We start from the raw sequence: 23637 nt of genomic DNA, 5'->3' as shown, positions 1-23637 counted from the left end.
TAGGTCACTGAATTTACAGAGCTGTACAATCAGTCACGACGCCCAAATCTGACTGCAGTGAAAAATACTGATTTCTATCTGACTGCATCTGTCAACTCATATCAACAAAACATTTTCCCATATGAAGTTTACTGCCAGTGAAACTCGTATATTATGAATTATTCAGCCAATGTTATGCACATTAAGAGACATAGAGCACAGCAATGGTGAACTTGGACTAAGAAAGGCACACCGTGGATCTACTGCATCAATACGTTCTCAACATGTCTCTAACACGTCAACTCACATTGACCCGCCGTTAACCTTTCGTGTGTGTTTTCACGTGACGGTTGAAAAGAAAGAGCGATGAGGGGTCCAGGGAATTAACACGCCGCATGCTGCCTGTGTGATTTTACGAGTTAAAGATGTGGTTTGACAACAAACGGCTGAGGAGGCAGTTTGTCAGCGTGTCCTGGGTGTGTTCACCACTAGCACCCCGAGCTGTCCGTGTGAGATTGGATTATTCAGGATGGATGTTTAATCCAGGTAACATCCATCCGTTGCACTTGTGTGAATCATCAGAGTCGTGATCAGCTGCCTACACCCTGAACAGGTCACCAGTCTCTCACAGAGCCGGGGATGAAAAGACACAGGCCATAACACACACTCACATTCATGGCCAAGGGCAATGGATTCAAGTCCAATCACAGGCCTGCTAATACTATGGTGGCATTCATTAGGGAAACATTCCTATAAACACAATTTGTGCTGAGAACATTTTAAAAAAGATGAATTGTAATGATATAATTTTATCCTGTAAACACTGTTTTTTTCTGTCAGAGGATTTTGCTCTGCCTAATCATGGGAACTTGGATTGATAGAGTTCAGATAAAAATATATTTTATCCACACAGTCCTTTAACCAAAACTGATGCAACAAGAATTACAACATGCACCTCGGTTTTAACAGATAATCAAAGTCGTGACAAGGCTCCTTTTACACAAACAAATACGCTGTTAGCACTATGCCTTCACTAGAATTCCAAAACTGACACTAGGGTTTCTTGACAAAACCATGATATTATGCTACTAGCGAGCTTTCATTTACTGAATTACATATACTCCCACACTAACATGTAATAGATATGCATGTTGGTGAGAGTTGAATGATAATAACAACGTTATCCTCTAAATGTTCTCCGCTCGAGTCAAAACACTTCTTCAACGTTCAAACATTTTAGTCCCGTTAAAATCCACCTCCTTTGATATCGTAACATCGATCTTATAGCCTTTGGACTAACACATTTTTCAACGTCCCCACTCCAAACATAGGATTGGATTATAGATATTATCGGAATTTATTTTTTAAAAGTTAAAAGAAAACATCACAAAAACAATTGGAGCTGTTGTATGACTGCGCTAATTTGTTTGCCCTTAATTTCATGTTACATTAAGTGCTCATCCAGTGATTACAGTGACTGATATAACAACTCCTAATAACAGCATGGTGTTTTTCAGCGCTAGCACCAAAGACTGTTGATGATGTATTACATTGCTGAAGGGTAACACTATCCTTTCGTAACTCAATTCCAAGGATGGAGTGGTAAGAGTTTGGTGTCCTAATGGAAATGATCATTTGTCCTCAATAAACCTTTAAGAGGTGTTTTTGTGGGAGAGTTTTTAAGGCGGGGGTGAGCGGGAGGGGTGGGGGGTCACCGTACTTTTGGGGAATTCTAAACAGAAGGCTTTGAAAATATACAGTTGTACAGGATAATCATCCCACTGGATATAGGACATGATCTCATGGATGAAGGTACATGGACGTATTGAGGTATGTTAGTTTGGACAGAGATGTTTTCAGAGAGACCTTAAGTGCTGCTCTGGTATGAGGCTTTTTGTTTCCCTAACGTTGACAGAATACAGTTTACAGATTTCCATGCAAGAACATTTCTTCATTTTTATTTATTTTTTTTTTTTACACATAATGCCTAAAGCCAAATGTATAGCCCAATACTTCCTACTACCATCAGTACTTATCACTATACTACAAAGACTGGGTGATAACAAGTTGTTATGCTGGAGATACACTGATTCAACAGCGAGTGATCACAATTGGACGGTTTTCGGCATTATTATCTGATCATTTTTAGAATGCGTTTTGTGTCGGAGAATGTGTTGAAATGAAAACAGTCGGGAGACATACAAAGATGACTTTGCTTTCTGTTTAAAAAAATAAATAATATATATAAACTTTAAAAATAAAGATTGTTGTTCAGGAAATAGCCCTTTGTCCTAGTTAGGCAGGCATAAGCAATATAAAAAAAATACAAAAAATACAGATGTCAATCTTTTTTATGATAAAATCTCCAGGATAGTAATATAATAGTAACCAATGAATCATATTTTGTGAAAAATATTAAGATACTCTTAATCTTTGGGTGTCATCAACCAGCCCTGCGTACCACCACGGCACATACTGAAGTTCCAGACATTAATGAATGTTAATCACCGATGTAACAGAATATACTGCACATCCTTTGGTTTCATGTATCAAAGACGAGCGTCAACAGCAGGCACATGCTACAATCACAGGTCAGCCCCTGCACCGGTGTCAAATGTTCGAGTCTAGATCATTCTTTCAGAGGTGCTTATCGTTGCTGCAGCAGCACGACGCCTAATGAATGACAGTGAGAGACACAGATGAAGACGAATTACCGATGTTATGGAATGGAAAGACAATAGCAAACAGATGCAGGAGAATCAATAGCAGCTACCACAATTACATCTCATGAGGTTCTGCGGCATCAACAAAACACACCTTAGACTGTCCAAAAATAGTCAGAGGACAACACATCTAACACAGAGGTGTCCAACACAGCCATACTGAGGACATCCAAAGTCCAAAGCAAGAGAGAGAAGCGATTTTTCTAGCTTCAGTAATTGAGTTCATTTAATGCAGAGGGAGAATAATGTCTGTGCGCTGCGGTGCTTTATATCCCTTATTCTTTACTACATTAACACATGCACATTTGTCACTCCAGCGTTCAGATATTCACACAATCTCACAGAGGAACTGCCACTTATCAAAACAGCACTGTGATATAGGCAGAAGGAGCTAATGGGCTGCTGTAATGGAACGACACGAGGGAAGGAGGAATGAAAATACTGAAATGGGCAATATTTATATGGCTGCAAAAAAACAAAATACCCAAGGAAACCATAAGAAGCCTGGTTGGAATGGTTAGGTACTGCAATCTATGAAATGAACCAAAAACCCAGGTGTCATTTTTTACATCTGTATATTATATTATATTATATTATATTATATTATATTATATTATATTATATTATATTATATTATATTATATTATATCTCCATTAAGGCTCAGTGTGTATTGTATATTTAAGATACTAAAATGGAAATGATTTGACTTGCCTTGAAATCATATTATATTATGATTATATCTTTTGGCAGGAAAATAGATCAACAATGTAAAAGCTTGGACTTCACACATTAGTTCCACCTCATTGTTTCTCTTCCTTCCTTCATTGCTTATTCAAAATGATTGCATTTATTTAAAATAAATACTCAAAAATGTGGCTGTTGTGATGACAGTCAACAGTTTATTAAACCACTTAACGCAGTATTATTCTGTGTCTGTAAGTAGTGGAAATATTTATACTTTGATTGACATATTGTAATCACTAATTGAAATGCAGTTTCCCTCAAATTCCATGCCATTTACTTATTTATTTATTAAATCACTAAACATATCATTAAACATGTCAAAAATAAGAAAAGAGAAATCAATTTTCTAATGGATGAATAAATGTTAACGTTTCACATTTGTAATCCTTATTTATCCATACACAATATGTTGTATGTATTTCTGTAATATAATATATATATATATATATATATATATATATATACACACACAGTACATACATGTTTATATACACACATATATTGAGTATATATACGTATGAATATACAGTATGTACTATATATATACATATATGTACAAGCTACAACTACAGTTCTATATCATAAACTCTGTTACATTAGTATTCTTGCCCACATCATACAGTATCTGATATCTGAACCTTTTCTCCAAGATAAAAGATAAAAACAGACTGAAGCCTTATCTTCCTTCTCCACTCTAAACAGCCGTCATCCATTAATTACTGGTTATCTGAGTATCTTTGTGGCATTCTCCCAGTACTTCACAAACCAGTCAGAAATAGTCGCTCGTTGGCCAGACTGCTCCAACGAACCACATGCACTGCAAACTAATTAGCGAGCTCAGCTGTAGAAGCGACTATCTCGCAACAAGTCATCCTCGTTACCCCTTTATTCACACATATGTTGTGTACTCCGGTATAATCAGCGCACTCTTATTTTTTAAGGGCTGAATTGTTGCTTCTGGCTCAACGGAGGTCGTTTTAGCAACACGACTGTAATGTTTTGACAGTTAATAATGTAGTTGCCCTGGGCCACTCTGATTGGTTAACATGACGCATTTCTTGAGGAGTAGGCATACAGGGATGCATGCCCATTTCAAACTGTTGCAAAAATAATTGGATCTGTACAATGGAGTCAAAACTATAAAACACTCTCGATCTATAGTTTCACAGAATCTTATTATTCAGAAATTAAACACAGTCCAATATCGTACAACTCAAGCTCCATGCTCTTTTTTGTACCAAAACGTTGCAGGAATAGACTGCGAGATTGATTTTTGAAGGGACCCAAACTAACAGGACTCTTCATCCACTTTCGAAAAAAATACCCATAAGAAAACAGTTGTCTATGTTGTTGTGGGTTTTTTTTTTCTTCTTTCCATTAAAAGCAGAACTTTCTCTTTTGTGCCAGTGCCTGTATTCCAGATTGGTCAGCAGCGGTGAGCCCTGCGCATGCATCATTCCGTGTTTTGAGTAATACTTCCAAAGCAAGTGGTGAAAAAAATTGGCTACAGAAATGCTTTAGTTGGTGCAAGGCAAGAACAACAGCAATTACCCGGCGTCCGGCAGAATTTAAAGCTTTTACCCAAGTGTACACGCCTAATGTGGAGCAGCGCCCTGGTAACAGAAGGAACATGCTCAGAGCAGTAACTAAAAGTGTAATGGATTATACCTGTGGCTATTGATTAAACACAGGCAGTCACATTACATTATGGACCTCCATACTCTCCATCATTGGTAAAGGGGCAGCAATCTCAGCAAACAGAAGCCATTCCAGACGGCTCATAGTGAAAGTGGTTCATTTATAATGTTTACTGATACTGTACATCCTTCTTGAACAACTGACCTACACTTTTAGTAGGTTATCATATGTTATGTGGGTCAGCCAAGGAGTAGGTAGAAGGGAGGGAAGTGCGGTACCTCAGTGTGCAAGGGCTACACACAAACACCGACAGTGTACCTGCTGCATAAAATGTTGAAGATACTACAGTATTTCTCAAAGGTCACGAGTGTCGGTGGCACTATTTCACACCCACCTGTCTTAGAGTAAAAATTCCAAAATTAAATCCATAAGACTCTTCTTACATTCAAAGCTTTCTACTGAGTTAAATATTTAAGTTCATTTAGAATAAACTGAACCAAACTTTATACTTCATTTTGAATTACGTTGATTATTTTGATTCAGTTAAAGTTAACATTCCATCCATTCATTCACTTCTTTTTCATCTCAGGCTTTTCAGGGTCGTGAGTCCGTCACGTGTACTGCAGAGACAGGCAGCCATTCACCTTCACATTCATACCGTTGGTCAATTAACTGTGAACAACTAACCTTATCTTGCATGTGGTTTAACAGAGGGAGATAACCAGAGGACAGTAGACAGAGAACACACAGGGTCACATGGGAAACTCCTTCCATCAGTTATCACTGGGGATGGAACATTGAGCTGAACACTTTATTTGACATCTACATGCGTTCATTTGTCCTCCTGTTCCAACAATATAAAATCCAAACATAAAATGGTTCGACGATGATTAATCTCAAATATTTGGAATTAAATGTGACTAATTCACAGATGCCCTGCATTACATCAGTTTAAAAATTGTAATCATTTGACAGCGCTAATTATCCTACATGCCCAGTGTATTATTTTCGTGATCTTTGACGTTAATCGGCTCTCTCCATTACTATGCTAAGTGCAGGCTAAATTAGAGGGAGCAAAAACAAGGGCGCAATCAAGCAGAGATATAGGTGCTGTTATGTTGTCCTCTACATGATTTGCCAAATGCTACGATGGAAGCTAGCTTAAAAGTAATGCAATAAAGATCTCTTAAGCGGTCCAATAAACAATAAAGTTTACATAGTGTCTTAGACAACAGGTGTCAGACCACCGGCCCGGGGGCCACTACAGGGCCTGCAAGGCCCACTTATTCAACCCCTGACAAGAGCTCAATAATAATAAAAGTATTCTGTCTATGTTATTAAAATATATATGTATTTATATTTCCAACTGCTTTGTTTTTTATTCATTAACAGTACTTAGCTTGTTATCAGAAGTAAAAATAATAAAAAAAAGATTTGTACTCGCTATTTAAACTGCAGTTTTACACAGTATTTATAATTAACTAAAACTACTTTCTCTACTGAACAACAAACACGGATGCAGCATCTGTGTCCCTCAGCTCGTTTGAGTTTGAGATCACTGACTTACATTATGTCCACACCGCAGGTGATATTGCTCAATGGCATTTTCCCGAAGATCCCATTGAGTTTAAATGTGACCCCCATCAGAGCCCAGTGTGAACAGTCCACACCCTCAAACTGACCTACATGTCTACAAGACGAGGTGATGTCACCTGCTGTTTTATGTACGTAAAAATGGATCCTGCAGGTGTTAGCTAGTTAGCTCAGTTTGGAAGTTGTCAATGTGATCAGTGAACTATCATTTAGACAGCTCCCACTCTTGGCTGGGACTGCCCTCCAGCTACTGCTCTGGTTTTTTCCCACTGGCTAGATTAGATTCAACAGTGTTAACCAGGTTTTTTCATCCATTATGTACATTTTATTTGCCTTCGCCCAGAATTGTGATGATATCTCACTCTAATAAAATATGACACGGTCGTTCAGACTGAGGTCACTTTGAAAAACATTGGATGTTTGTCTGGTTGAGGAAGACATTTGAAAGTGACCTAAGTTGGATTTGGAAAAAAATTGTGCTTTTCACATTGTCAGTGTAAACGTAGACGTGTTGATTTTTTTTTTGTCCTCTATTTTTACTGCATGACATTGCTGTAAATTTGAATGGACATAAACATAAAACATAAAGAAAATCATAAATTATAGATCAGACCTAAGTGCTTGGCTCATCACCAGTCTTAAGCAAATGGTAATTAATTTAGGTCATTCCAAGTTGTACTTAAAGAGAGATGTGGCAGTGTGATCCAGCCCTTGAATATAAAAGGCTGCTCCTTATGGCAACTACAGTTAAGACTGCAGAGAAGAACAACAACACCACTGTTCACTTCTCTTTAAAAGTATAGTGGGTTTCTAACTACAAACAAATCCCACAATGTAGGTTAAAAAGACAAAAGGTCAGTAAAGAATATCCACAAAGCAGGTCTAAATCCTACAACTTACAGTACCAGCCCAGCCCAGTGAATTCTACACAAAGGTTTTGAATTAAATACCGTTAAACACTACTGTATAGGATTATAAAGAGCCCTGGTTTGAATTTCATTTGAAAAACGTTGGATTTTTACTTTCAGTTTCACATACTGTGAACAGATCCAACACCAATAATAAAGTACCAAAAATGTTCAACAGTGATTATCAACTGGCGGCCAGTCAAACATCCAATTAGGCCGTGAATTAATTCCAAAATGAACATCAAATAATAATTAAATTATAGTTAGACAAGGTGTCTGCCCAAAAAATGGCTATAGACTCCATAGACCATTGTTTCCCAAAGACCCTCAGGTGGGTCATGTTTCCCAGGAGTTTATGAATAATGTCTATTGACTTGGGTCACGAAGGTTTGTGACTTTTAAAATATGGGTCCCCGGAAAAAAAGTTTGGGAAACACTGACATCGACCTTAGACACTGAATGGGATCCTGATTTGTGATGAACTTTGAATTTAAATTTAAACCCCCCCAAAGATTTACAATCCTTCAGGACAGGGGAGTTCAATGTTTTGTCAGGACTAGGACCCCCCCAACCAATGACACGATGGGGTCAAGCCACCCTACTAAATCCTCTATACAATTTTATATTATACATATAGGAAGTCATTTGAAAGTAGGCTAGGCTAGTAGTAGGCTAAGACAGTGATGATATATTCATGTTTTCATTAAAAATATTTCTAATTCTAATCACCCCAATTGACGTTATGTTGAAGATCTCTGCTTCAGGCTATTTCTTTGAAATGATTATAATGTGGGAGAAACAGTGGCTTCTGCATTTATAGTCAAACATTTGATTAAAAAATACTACTGTGAAACCAGTTTGTCGAACAATATTGTATACATTGTTCATACACTGTAATATCCTGCATGCCAGTTTGTCGAACAATATTGTTCATACACTGTAATATCCTGCATGTTTGTGTATCGCTTGAGGTTAATTAAGAATACATGTGTTGGCTTTCGTAAACTTTGATTGAAGTAGCTTATTTAATTGGTTGATTTTTTTTTTTTTTTTTACTTTGATTGGTTTGATTGGTTCAGACCAGACAGGCCTGTAATATCAGCTGCCCGTGGATCAGGGCTCTTCCAGTCTGTTGGATATCAAAGTAGCCAGAGGTTCAGTCCTTCTCCTCACGTTCTTCTATAATTGGTCCCCTCAGAACCCTGAGGCACTGTGAAAACCTCCCCTCTGAGCCCCACTGGAACGTTACGGAGGAGAGAAAAGAGAATCCCCGCGCACAAACCTGCTTGCCATCGATTTGGTCACTCTATCGCTTCAGTTTCTTCTTCCCAATTTTTTAATCTGAGTTTTTTCACCCACAGATTACAATCAGCTGGGGTGGTCTTTGAGCAAAGCTCACAGGTTAAGATAAGTAAGAGAAGAAGAAAGGGGAGAAAATGGCTGGAACAAATAGGAGATGACTCAGGAGAACCTACTGGGTAATTGGGTTTTATCCTCCCATTTTATCAGGCCTTGTTTTGGATTACAGCTATACACAGAGAAGGGCAAAAGAAAAGAAAAGAATACTTTGACTTTAGCAGATCTCACCATCGCTGATTAGGAGTGGGAGAGTGAGAGTGCAGCTCCAGGCTCATTATGATAAGCCACGAAAGAAAAGCTTGACCATTTCTGCAGAAAATATTCTGCTTCTCCGTGGACGAATCAAGACGTTGGGCACAGACTCTGAACACAATGCACAGAAAATGTCAACACGAGATGCAGCAGCACAAAGGCTTGTCTTAGCTTTTTTCTCACGCCGCATTCTAATTCAAGGCATGTTCATTTCACCTCGACATTTCAATTTCAGATGCTTCTACAACTCAGTGCTTTGAATATAGGCTTTGTCAGTACACGTGTATGCGCCAGTGTAAGACGCTGACGGGCTGACAATTCATCTGGTCTCATCCAACAGAAGGACCGTGGATATCTCACCATCTGTATTATGTAGTGTTTCACACATTCTTCAACGCTGACTTTTGACAAGGAAATGGCAACATTACAAAAGACATTAATGCTAAACTGCTGGAGATCACATCACCTATGGTTGAGGTGTATTAAATCCATAGACATATTTTCCAGACAGGTACTGAAGACAAAATGTTGGCTGCTTTTTTTTTTTTTTTTTTTTTTTAGAATACTTTTTTTTTCTCATTATAATTAAGGCAATCAAATTAATGAAATTAATTAACCTGATTAATCAGTGTGGCTTTAGGTTATTAACAAATGAATCCTAAATAATTAAGATAACTCAATGTGAAAAAGAAAATCTCAGTATATTGCTGGAACAAAGAAAGAGCAGCAGTATTCCAAATAAATGTCTTTTTATATCGTAAAGAAAATTAATAAATAAATAAAATGTGTATAAAAAAATAACCAATTATTAGAGATTACTCGATCAGAGACTCAAGATCGGTACTGGTCCGATATTGATCAGAATTTCAGGATTAAACACCTTCAAAAAAAAACAAACTTTAGCCCATCTGATCTGATACGTATTGAATCTCACATTCCTCTGACACAGGTCTGTAACGTCACCACATTGTCTGATATGTTCTGTATTTGCCAGGTATTTTAGAGATGGTTGTACTTTAAAAAGCATGGAGCAAATGCATTCCCTGAACCTTTAAAAGTTTATGTGGTGTATATGGGGAAAATCAGCTTACACTGGACTTATTTTAATGCTGACTGTGCAATTGTCAGGTTGCTGCCACCAGGGTTTTCCAAGGCATCCTGTCAAATGTGGAAGTCCCCCCCGTTTATCAATACCGATTTTAAAGGCGGATTGCTTGGCAGTCTGGCAACCACTTTTATAAACATCAACAATCCTAAAGCGATATATTCAGTAATTATGTGGAAAATGTCTCAGCTGGAAATGGAATGGTGTTTTGACATTGAACAGACAGTCAGAAGGCTGGAGGCTAAATGTATCCTGATGTATGCGATTTCATTGGAACCAATAACTCGGTGATTTCATGTTACTTTACTTTAATCTCTAAATATGTTATGTTAAATGAGGTGATAAATGATGACCTTTTATCAGGTAGTCTATTGCATGACTGTTGCTCTATGGGAGTTTTCCGACTGCTAAGGGGTCTTGAAACTTTTGGTTAGATGCCGATTTGTATAGGTTTAATATTAAGTGCGTTTAAAATGTAAAAATAAAACATGCACACTACCATTCAATTATGGTATCACGATGCATATGGGTAATATGTGAATTTCAACATCTAATTGGTAAAAACCCCTGTGTCGTATGGAAGAGCCCTGACTTCATGCTTTATTGTTCTTCCGCTCTGTAACTAATCTTGGCAGGCCTAAGTCAGTCCGGATGAAATGAAGCAGAAATAGGCAAAGCTTTTTATTGATCCCGCTGTCTGTTAGGTGAAACAAAAGTAGTCTTTAAATGAATGCGGTCACGTCGATGCACAGAATAGATGTTATCTATCTTAATGACAAAGGGGAGTCCTTGGCTGAAGGGGAACCTCATCAAAGTTACACATGCATAACCTTGCTACGCTACACAACTGGCAGACCAAAGAGGCACAACGTATGCATGGACAAACACCGCAATTCAACAGTTCAAGCCATTAATCATTGTAAACAGCCAAGAGGACGGTATTCAACACTAGTCTGGTACAACGTGAATATATATTTTATCCCAAGCAAAAAAAAAAAAAAAGGAATTATACTTTGCAACACATTCAGATTTCTTCTGAGATATTGTTTTGACAATTGCTTTAACAATAAATATATATCATTCTGGTAAATACTATTGGGGTTCAATGATATGCGATGAGGTTGAGGATCGCACTCATATGGATATGTTAGCAAGATTCACTGATGCTCTTTGTTATTAAATTCATAGATAGCGAATCCAAAATGTTAGATTTTTTCTAAATTAGTTTCTTAATGAACAGTTACAAATCCAAAATGTTTGATTTTTTTTTACTAAATTAGTTTCTTAATGAACAGTTACTGCACACGGTCGATGACGGAGCAAATTGAATATACTTGTATAAATAAGGAAAAGAGATGAAAAGTACACGCTGCCAACACTGGTCTGGGTTTTCACACTTTCGACCGGGCTCTTGCTGAGATGAGTTAAAAGGTTCCACAGGACAGGAAGTCACTGCAGAGTGACATTTTACCACTGAGCTAACTGACGTGGGCTGTAATGGAGGAGAGAGGAGGAGAAAGTCAAGCAAAAGGGGAAAAATAAGATGGACTGGATCTGTGCTTCCTGTGAACCTGGGTTATAGCAGTTGGTTTTTGCTGCCCAGGGTAAATACTGAAGATAAATTCTTCCAGGGAATGAACATCGTGACTCTGTGTGGCTATAAGGAGAACTGTATGGCCAAGGTCACCGTTGCTGGTCGTCTGTCAACTTCCTGTTTGACCTGTGAGCTAAACTATTTTGTCCGACATAAAACACAAAAGCTTTGCACAAAAAGGTTATACTTTTGCAAGACTTCTCTGTTGGATGGTGAATTTTTAATGCCAGTCGAGCTTCTATTCATCCTACCAATGCTGGGGCAGACAATGCAAGTGTATCAATTCAGGGACAGCTTCTTGCAGACGATGCTTTCTTCACAACAGGAATGGTCTGTGTTGTACAAAAGAAAACTTTTAGATATGCCAAACCCATCATACTTCTAGTTAAAAATGTTTTCTGTGGGTAAAACAGAACAACACAACAACGAGGCTACGTGACGTGAACTCATTCCTCTTTCTGTGCAGCGATGGGAGATGGCAAGAGCTCACAACTTAATTTCTACTTAAAAAGGTGATGTCAGACACTTGTGAGTTCAGAAGTCCAACAGTCAAAATCAGGGGTGTAAAACATATGGCCTGCGGGCCAAAATCGGCCCGCTTCATACATTTTTAGGGCAAAAAAAGCACAAATGCTTCAGATTTATGATGTTTTGTAAAATTATATTTCATTAAATATGAAGTTTTTCTAATACATTTCTACGTGCTTGCATGAAAAAAGGATTAAAACATGGACTTATTATTATTAATAGGTAATTGTGTGATGATTGTACTGGTCCGGCCCACTTGATATCTAATTAGGCTGTATGTGGCCCCTGAACCAGAATGAGTTTGAGACGTCTGGTCTAAATCATCCCAGAAAAATAAAATTGTAACTTGGTTCCAGCTAACATGGTAAGGGTTAAACCCAAGGGTTCCAAAAGTGGGGAATGTGCCCAAGGTGTAAAGACAAAGGCTAAATGCAAATCTGAGGGTTGTCAAAATAAGCGACTCCACTGACTTGGTTTCAAGAAACGTTTCACGTCTGATCCAAGAGGCTTCTTCATTTCTAATGGACTGACGGAAACTTCTGGTATTTATCCTCTGAACACCTGAATCCCACCACTGGGTCAGAGTGTGGACCACTTCTTTGTTCTATTATAACTGCTGTCTTTTCAGGTATTCAGAGGTGAAATAACAAATCTTCCAGCAGTCTGTTAGAACTGAAGAAGCCTCTTGGATGAATAGGTGAAACATCTCCAAGAGACCAGGACAGTCCGGTCGCCCTCTGCTTAACTGCGTTGGATAAAAATAACCTGGATGACTGAGCACCTACACAGAGATGAGGATGAAGGTTCATAAAGGTCAGAGTCATTTTGTTTTTCTTTCATATGTAACCCATCACCTTTTACGGCCATTTTCTGGCATCTTAAGCTAATATTTTCCCTGCTTGAATATGCATTGATTGTATTTCTATCTACTTTGGTCAATCTGAGAAGCAGTTTTGCATGATTTACAGTGCTTACAAAAATGACAGCCTGAAGCAAAAGATGTGAATCTCCTGTGGTGGTGGTGTGGGTGGGGGGCGGTTTAAAAGGTTTGGAAACCACTGGATAAACTTTGAGTCACCTCTTAGGAAACATGGGTTTATTCCAGCCTAGCAACCAACCTTTGAGCATCTGTTTATCCATGACAGACACTGACTTCAGAGCTCCCACTTACAGACCATTTTGCACACTTGTCTTTTATCACACATCAAAAGAAAACAACTTTTGTTTTACCCTCAGCACAACGGCAAAGAACACAACACCGAGAGACTTGGGTTTGGAGAAAAGACAGTCACAGGGAGAAGAAGAGATGCATTTTCCCAGCTCGGTTATTCTGACACGCTCCTAATATTGTTGCTGTTTCCCAGCATCAAAGTTGGAGGAGAAAAACAAATTCCCCTTATTGATGTTTTCACAATTCACTCGGCGTGTTTTTTCCTTCTTTTCTGAGGTAAATCTAGTCTTGTTTGCTTCTTCCCTTGCTTCCCGCTCACCTTGAGCTGCAATGTTTCAAATTCACAGCACTGCACGCTGCTGTTTAGTTGTTTCTCCCAACACTACAGTGCACACCAGCCCAACTCAGAATGGTCTGGTCTGCAACCAGAAACCTTGATGTGACTTAGGTTTCCAACTTGCGGTGTGTCGGCTGAATGATGTATCAGCTTAGCGAAAAGCATGACATCATAACAGAACAACACAGTGTAGACCACAGTGGAGGTAAATATAGAAAGGATACACATATAACTGATATTATACTGTTGAAAAAAAACTAATCATCTCCCCTTAACTCTTTTCTTATTTAAGCCTCTAAACATTGTTTTCAACCAAACAGTATTTTTTAAAATAATGTACTATTTTTTAATAACAAAAAAGCACAAATTCCTTAAAAAAACCTACCTTTATTATTCTGTCGTATTGTATTGTATTTTATTTAAAAAATAAACTACTGCACACCAACATCTAAAAATGTGTTCCAAAAAACATGCAATGAAATATTACGACCATCTAGTTTAAACATACTCACAATTTCCCTCCACAGCATGAAACCTGGTCCTATTTATTTGAACAATAAGGAATTGAAGAAAGACACACTAAGGTCTTCTTCTACAGCTCCGAGTTTCATTTTTTGTTTCATAGCAATCTGCTGCCACCTTATGGAAGAGTGTCTAATCGTCTCTAGTTGTCACTGTCGACTAATGAAGTCAAATTATCCGCACTGAATAAATAATACCGCTCAGACCAATTAAGTGAAATCGGATCATTTTCCATGGCACACCTGACGATTTCTCACTGCACACTAATGTACCACGTGGGAATTGGGAATCAATTTAGGCCATTCCTAATTACATTCTTGGACACATGCTTGCTAGCCTTAGTACTAGTTACTAGTGTTCAATTTCTGGCGTAATAGTACCTAAGACCAGGGCGTTGTGTAACCAGTACCAAATGTTGCGGTCAAAAATTTAGCAAATGGCTCGAAATAGGCAAAGAAAAAGCTGGGTTTAAATGAGATCGGAGTAGCAGTAACAAAAAGAAAATCTATTTTCGTAATTTGTTCAGCTGTTTGAACAGATCCAATTACATGGGAACTCTTTGAGAGAGAAAGTTTTAATAATTCAAGGCAGACTATTGGCTGCTCTTCCTTCAGTCACTCCAGACACGGACACATTACCGAGACAAGACTTTTTGGTTCCAGACTAGACCATATGTGTAACACTCACACACTGAAAACTAAATCACTATTTAGTTTGTCAATTCATTACAAGGTTTATGTAAAATGCACCAGATGCATTCAATTATTCATGGCCTCACATACATTTCCCCAGCTTAATTAAAGCCTGTATTGTTTATTTCCTCACAATTCCAGAAATAATAAAAATATAATCCTTCATAGGTTATTGAAGGTGCCGTTGATGTATCTTTTAAATCAGCTGCCCTCTAGTTCCCCGTCTGCAACAAAGAAATCTCTTTCTGAATAAAGGACCCTTTAATAGGTAGGCAGAATTTTAAATCATCTTAAGTACTTCAAGTATTTATAGTTCATTTTCAGTCCGACCATTGCATTATAATAATATTTGATTAAAGATGACTCGTATTTTTAAATCTTGTTATTTCAGATTTATGAACTGCACAAAAGAGAGAATGTCTCTAATGAGGTCGAGGTTTGCCCAGAGAACATTGTGATACAAAGCACCGAAGTGTCAAAGACATTCTTTTTTTCCATGAACTTTGAAGTGATTCAGTCCAGCGCATCTCAAAGACAGAGCTTCAGATTCGCCTTCTCCATCTGTGGGACTGAGAATTTCTTCTGAAAAAGCGAAGAAGGCGCCTTCAAAGGGCAGAGGAATTCTACTTTCTATTTCATTTTATGAATGACAAAGCTTTGTTGGTTTTACAACACACAGTTACACATCACTACAGAGAGGTAGGTTTCATGTGCCAACAGGGACTCTTAAATCCGACCCTCGTCTCTGACACCCACAAAAGCACCAAACAGATAGCGAGCAGAGACGGGGCTGCATGAAATATGGCCTGGCACAGTTCTCCTCTACGGCTCGGGGTGTCATCTCGTTTTCTCTTCCTGCAAAAGTAGAGTTCCCCGGCTCTCCTGGATTTAGAAAATGATTTAAAGAAATAAATTGGGCCGGACCAACAAAACAGCTTTCCTCGATTTACCAACCTCTCACTGAAAAAAGGAGGAGAACTAAGGGGAAACCCTGTAAATGAAACAGGTTCACTGGGCTCACTGTTAAAGAAGGACATCGTCAACGTGTTTGATGAGTACCATACATGTAGTCAAGACAGTATATGTTCCATGAAATCCAGGCAGTGAGGGCTGCATTACTCCTGAAGCACACTAACAAGGACATCAATCACGTGTTCAGCCCCACGGAGTCCTCGCATTTGTCTTTTTCAATGCCTTTTCCATACACTTCGCATTAGCATTGTCATGTACAATGGAATGTGTGTGCGCGCAAATGTAGAGGAGTTTGCTCAGAACACTGATAATTGGAGAAATATAGAAGAAAAAAATCCTTGACTGAATAAATTATTTACTTTAACTCAATGTTCTGAGTGTCATTATAGTACAAGCGTATTAACTCCTGCATGTAAAACTCAGTACCGCGTACACACACTGACACCCTGCTTTAATCCGAGAGTATTAAATATGTATACGCTATGATTAAACTTCAAATTAATTTATCACGGAGGGGTGCGACAGCTGCTCGCCCTTATTGACAAACTGCTGTGGCAGTTCCTGATAACACGGGACACTTTGGTATTCTGCACTGTAACCCGTCTATCCGTCTTTCTGTTCCTCTCAGCTTTCTCCTTCCAGTTCTCCGCCACTTCCTCATCCTGCCTCTTCAAGCTAGGCTCTCCGTTCTTTTCAGCAAGGTGAGCTGAGAAATGATGGCACAGTCAGAGCATTTGTCACAGAAACCGACCACTGATGCTAAAATACGCCGTTGGAATTACAAGAGGAGTGACCAACAGGAGAGGGCAACGGTCTGTGGTATTTTTGATGTAAAAGTGCTCTAGAGCAAACAAAATTGCTTTCTTTATTTCACAAAAATGAGATCCACAACACACGGTGGGCGATGGGGAGGGACTTTTTTGGCCTTGAGGTGAATGGTGCAGATCCGGTCTTTGTGCCACTGCCCTTGAGCTGGCCAGTCAAGCATCCAATGGTCCATTGTAGATGGGCAGTTATCGCCAAGGCTTTCCTCAGCGTGTTATGACAGAACACATGACAACGGGGCTAGCTCTCATTGAACAGAGCGCGTCAAGGCTGTCAGGCAGAAAGGCATATCTGCAGGAAGCCACATGTGACACACTGCCATTCGTGCAGGATTTGGGAGTACAAAAGATACGGTACCCTATTACAGGGCGAGCATACAGACATCCCATACCGATGGGACATGCCTGGGTCGGGCTTAATGGATTATATTCAACCACCAAGTCATTCAAAAAGACAGACAAACACTGGAGAAGTGTAACACAATTCAAGGCACAGTCAATTTTAAACAGATCTTCCATCATTTCTATAAATATGTGAGAAAAGAAAATCATCACTCTCCCATTTGTGACCTGCTGACAACTGCTGGACGACAGGTCAAGGACACACTCAGTGGCAACAACTATATCATATTTTGTGAATGACCTGCAATTTTAAAATCTGCCAGTGACATCAGCACATCAGTTAGTGATGAAGTATACAAGAATATGTTTCTTACCTTACAGTAAGGTTGGATGGGTTTACTGAAGTAGAATGTACTTAGACCAGAATATTTAAGATTAATTGGGTTTATTGAAGTAGAACGTCTAGAGTACTTAGACCAGAATATTTAAGATTAAAAATTTAAGTTGTAATGATAAATTCCACAAATAAAAAACTCTTATTCACAACTTCGGTTCTTTCAGTATTTTGTACTGTAGCTGTACGCCAAAAAAAACTTCTAAGACAGATGTTATCTTTCGAAAAGGTGTCTGGTTTAATTAACACTAACATTTAAGACCAGTCTCCTGGGCATCTCCAACAGCTTTGACAAGCTCTATCATTAGATCTTTGTCAAGTCGCCAGCTACTTTGTTACATTTTATTTGATCAATTCTTTAAACCCTCTCAAATCACCCGTTCCGAAACCGCAGCTAACATCAAATTTTTACCGAGACTTGAAGGAAAACCTTTTGAATTCATTGAAGCAACAACATTTGATCTAACTCCAACAGAATTTCTTTCTTTTCTCAAAACTGAAAGATTATTTGAAAAGAACTCAGGTTAGCCGAGGCACAGAAGCAGCTTCTTCTTCTTCTTCTACCAACGACACGCCCTTTGTTCTACAGAGAAGGGATTCTCTGATGGAAACCGCCGCTGTATTTCAGAAGTGTTTAGACTCAAAGGATGTGTAGAGAAATGGTTTTGTTTCATTAAAAAAAAATCTTATTATCATAGAACTTTATGACATCTAATTTACATGCTGCCTTGTTGTGCTGTGGTGCCCCCTTACTGTACATCAGTGCCAGCATTCTCACATCACACTATAAGTCATTCTGGTGTGCTGTTCTAAGCGAGTAAGGTAAGCTGCTCTGCTTGGCAAAATAAAAGGACTTTTTATGTCTCTAGCCTTTTATTAAGAGAAGGGTTTAAATTGTTTATGTAGCAACTGTCACCACTTCACGGGACCATCGAATCAGCAGTAAATAACCTACAAAAGTTCTTCAATGAGGTGGGAACTGTTTGTCCAGAAAGTATACAGTTGGAGGTAAGGAGGCAGGATTTCATTAACATCTTATCTCATCTGGAGGTTTTAGCTGAGGTCTGCATTTAGAGGCTGCGTCACAAGTATCACAGAAGAGTCGGTATTATCAGATATGAAGCAGAAAACCGGAAACAGCACGAGGTGCAAGGCCAAAACATTCACTACTAAATCATGATCCTACAGCTAAGGATGGGACTACATCTGACAGTGACAAAGAAATCCAAAATAAAAGTCAGAACTTTTATTTGAGGCAACAGATTTGAGGCAGTTAGCGGCAGTGAGAGTGATCAGAGTATAACGTTACATCAACAGATATATAATAAAAGCATTTTCTTTCCTTTCTTTTTATGTGAGCCAACGTAAAAGGATTGTGTTCCAATCAATTCAGCCTCTCTGGGGAACGTCTTCAACAAAACCTACTTCACAAACCACATTCCAAAGCTTTAATATCCAAGAAACAGAAAAACAACAGACGCATTTGGACTACACAGGATCACATCCAAAGCATGGTTTCCAAGCTTCCATTGAAAAATGAATGAGTATATTTACTTCTAGAGATATTTTTTTTCTTTTTTTTTTCCCCCCGAAAAAAGCATCCCTCGTCATTTCCAGTTCTTTTTTTTCCCCCGAAAAAAGCATCCCTCGTCATTTCCAGTTTTTTTTCTACCTTTCTGGTTTCAGAAAGCATTTTCGCCCCTGTCTGGCCGCTGGTGAGACGAGTTTCCTTTGAATGTGAAGAAAGATGATGAGAGAGGGGGTTGGTGAGCTGGATAAAAAAAAAATGGGTTCCCTCTGAATAATGCAAGATTGGGACTAGGCAGTGACCAGTGTGCAATCTCCTACAGAAAAGAAACAACTGTGAATACTAGCCCAACATTGCTGGTGGATTCAGCCCATGTGAAATGTCAGGCAAATCAAAGCCTGAGCTTGAGAAGGAGTCTAGCAGTCAGTTTTTTTGGAATAAATAAAACATGGCAGAGATGACTCCATTGCCCTTTAGTCCCCTCTCTCTGCTTCTCTGTCTCTTGAGTATTTTTTACTCATACCATGCTCAAAACAGAAGCAGTAGGTAAAATCGCCTACAAGGCTGCAGCTCCAACGTTGAGCCACAATGAATGGGAGCCTGTCAAATTTCATTCACCTTGAATTGACAAGAAATTCTGTGACATGAAAAAAAAAAAAATCACAATAAAAAAAGATGTGCATTGTTCTAGCATCTTGCAATGTTCCCCTGCCTTATGTGACAGTGTGGCTACAGGCTGCCACGAGCTGGAGTGGCAGTTAGCCTATTTCTAATTTTCTGTGTGATGATATCAATCCGACATCTGTCTTCTAACCTGACAGGCTCGGGCTTCTTTGCATTTGTAAAATGTGGCGCCTCGCTGCAGGCTACAGTGTTCTAAAAGTGTTGTCACAGCAGTGGCGTGGAGGAGGCTACATGTATTGATTTCACACTGATGACCTTACAGTATTGAGAGCATTACTGTCTAACTTGTCAGGCAGTGAGTGCCAGTATGACTCGTGGTAATTTAAGATTGACAAGACATACCTCCATCACTAATTAACATCTGGATTCTCTATTCTTTAGAGCAGAGGTCTCAGATCAACGAGCCCCGACCCAGTACTGGGGAAGTGGCTCGTTTGACACTGAGCAGCAGAAAAAGAATATGAATCAGAGCCAACAAGAACTGACCACGTTGTCTTCATTGATAGGGTAGAAACTTGTCAAAATAAAAGTCTTTGTATAGCGTCTTTAAATAAGTGGTAAAAGAATTGAGATGTCAGAGGCTCGCAGGTTCGAATCCCGCCTGACTAGCTGTGCCATGTTGAGCAATCACTAAAATCCCAAGAATGGGTTAAATGCCGAGGACACATTTCATTATGTGTACATGGTTCTTCGCCTTCAAATTAAAAGAAAGTGAAGTTCACAGCAAATAAAATGTGGATTTATTGCAGCAGCTGTATCATTATTATTTTTTTAATACGTTTTTCTCAGTTTTACAGTGTATGGTTTTAATATCAGTCGCCAGACCTCAACAATCACAAATGCTCAGCTACAAAAAAGGGTCAGGGACCTTAAAAAATATATTAGCCCTTGGAGGAAACAAGTCTCACAATCAGTAGCAGAAACTGAACTCGCAATCACTGAACTGTGCACATTGGTACTGTATCACACAGCTAATTAATGAGTTACTGCCGAAGAGTCACACAGTGATTTCGACAGATTATCTGCGACCAATGCAATAATACGATCATGCGACGTGTACGCCAACTGTCGCTCCTGCGATTATTTATGTAAGTGATGCCAAGAAAAAGTGGCAGAATGATTTTTGGCTTCCTGTGGAAACAACTGTCACTTTGTGAAGACCTGAAGAGCTCAACAACCACAACAATGTGTGATGCACTGTGTTAACATGCAGACATCTTCAAGCTGTGACGTAGCTGCTAACTCTGTCAACTGCTGACTTCACACAAACATGAGTCCAGATGTCACTCCTTGCTGTTAGTGTATCCTTAGTTAGAGATAATGAATCCGTTGTGCTTTAAGTTTCTACTTTTTTCTTTTTTCAAGTTTATTCCTATAAAAACCTTCAGATTGGAGAATTACATCCCAGCTTCAGTTTGGCTAATGAATTATATTTATTGGTGTAAGACAGAGTATACGAAACAAGTGGGCACCGAAATGTATTTCTGTTACGACAATACTCTGCAACTTAGTCAAGCCAGCAGCTGTTGCATTATTTACACGGATATTTGAGTGTTGACATCCATAACACTGAGACATAAATATTTATTTTACAGCCTGGCAAAGAGCCATGCCCATACTTTATTATCTATTACTGCATATCTATCATCCGTCATTATCTATGCAGCATATAAAAACTGCATCTAGCATGCACAGGCACAACTCGCTATTACGCATTTACATTATTGATGTGTCTTTATTTTAATCAGCCAAAAATAGGTTAGTGACATGGAAATGCAGCTCCCGCGAGAACTTGTGCAACAGAAGAAAATATACATACATACATATATATATATATATATATATATGTATGTATGTATGTATAAAATATTCAAGCAGTGTCTGTCACAAAAGACAATGTACTGTCACTAAAATACTCCAGAGTCCAGAAAACCAGATATGGTCAAAGAGAGGCTGCAGCTCTGCAGACAATGAGACCTTTGAGAGACCTCTGCTGTTTAATCTACAGCAAGAAGAGACATCTTTGTCTTTGCGTCTTCTGATTGGCCAACTACACTTTACAGACAGGGTTATATTGCCACCTGTTGACCTGGCAGGCTTTTGACAGCATTAAATAATAAACATGACAGTTTATCATCAACGTTTATGGAAGGTCCACAAAAGTGATGATCTTCTATTTAAGGTACATAAAAATGTCAAAAGTAAAAAACAGAACTGACCAAATGCACATCATACTCCACATGTACAGTGGGCATGCTGTGATATTTATGGTACGTAACCTTGATGAAGCTTGTACTGCATATGAATACCATTTAAAAAATAAATAAAACAATCAACGTATTTGGAGCAGGTTAGGAATACAACACCGTCCTGAAGGGAAACATTCTCAGGAAATGACTAATTAAACATTGCAGCATTTGCTCTGCCTACATCATACAGCGTCAGACAAAGAAATTAAACCCAATTTAAGGAGTCATGGTTTGGTCCAGTTGAACAGTTGTGGTTGTGATAATACATAAAACGAATTTAGAAAATACTAAAATGTGATGAAAAAAAATCTTAAAGGTGTTGGTCAATAATATGAACCAATTGAAGATGCATGATGGGAGTTGGTCATCGGGAAATATGTCTAATTATTACACAGACGTTTATGTTGTTGTTGGGAAACAAAAGCTTTAGACAAAGAAGTACATAAGACAGGTGATCAGATACTTCACTGCTGATTGGTCAAACGGGCAGCAACGGGTATTCGGTGGAATCGGATGGCAGTTATGCAAGGTACCATATGGTAGAAAGAAAATATATTCAATGAAGAGTCCTAACACATGTGCTATATAGACAGACACGGTGAAATAATGCAAATTAAATTAGCTTCGCCTTCTTCTTCTTCTTTTTTTTCAAAATAAAATCACACCTGCCTGTGCCCTGACTTATTTCATAATGACTGACACAAACTTGGCACAAAGAACGCAGCCCGTCTCTGTGGTCCGTTTGCAGCGGCACACACCGCTGACAGCGCGTCAAATATCACTTTTCAGAACACAAACCAACTCATCAGCACAAGTACAAACATTGTCAGCGAAACCGCACGCGTCTGCAGGAGCAAACACTGCGCTTGGATCGGCACTTACCTCTGGCTAACGTGGCCGGTACGCGTGAGCCGAGGAAGAGCAGGAGGAGGGCGGCAAAACTCAGGTAGCATCCTCCCGAGAACTGTCCCATTACTGCGCTGCTCGTCTCCCTCCCCGCGGGATCTGGGGCCACCGGTCGCCGGTCTTAAGCATTTGTTTGTCCGCTTCTGCCGCTTCCGAGACACGCCGTGTCGTGCGTGCGCCGGCCGACGCTCCGGACGAGAGTTTGTTAGCTGACACGGTTGTTGTCCGTCAGAGAAGCGGTCACCTCGGGAAACGCAGTGCCGTGGAATTGGTGCGGAGGTCTGAGCAGTGAGCGATGGGAGCAGAGCTAAACCAAGCCGAGTCGAGCTGCCAGAGAAAGAGTGAGGGAGAGACAGTGAGGGAGGGAGGCAGAGAGAGGGAGAGAGAGAGAGAGCGAGAGAGCAAGGCAGACTGGAGGGGGTGAGGAGGGGGGTAAGGAGGTAGAGACTGGCAGGGAGTAAAACAAGGAAAGTAGACCTGTTGAGAAATAACCAATGGTGTGTGTTTGTGGTATAGTTAGTTGTGGGGACATTTTTCAGACGACGTTCAGTGAGAGGGTGGTTTAAGGGTTAATGTTTTTGGTTTAGAGAAA

General features: G+C 39.2%; 1 protein-coding gene across 1 annotated transcript in view; it reads right to left on the bottom strand.

The window, feature by feature from the left end:
- Nucleotides 1–23409, bottom strand: part of unc5da (unc-5 netrin receptor Da) — a 202753-nt gene extending 179344 nt beyond the window's left edge. Inside the window, exon 1 of the mRNA XM_017038680.2 lies at nucleotides 23022–23409. Coding sequence (XP_016894169.1) covers nucleotides 23022–23112 — 91 coding nt within the window. The 5' untranslated portion in view covers nucleotides 23113–23409. The remainder of the gene's footprint in view (nucleotides 1–23021) is intronic.
- Nucleotides 23410–23637: the final 228 nt, after the last annotated feature.

This window comes from Cynoglossus semilaevis, chromosome 14, assembly GCF_000523025.1.
Source record: "Cynoglossus semilaevis isolate Cse_v1.0 chromosome 14, Cse_v1.0, whole genome shotgun sequence".
Classification (NCBI taxonomy): Eukaryota; Metazoa; Chordata; class Actinopteri; order Pleuronectiformes; family Cynoglossidae; genus Cynoglossus; species Cynoglossus semilaevis.
This window is presented reverse-complemented; position numbering and strand designations above follow the sequence as displayed.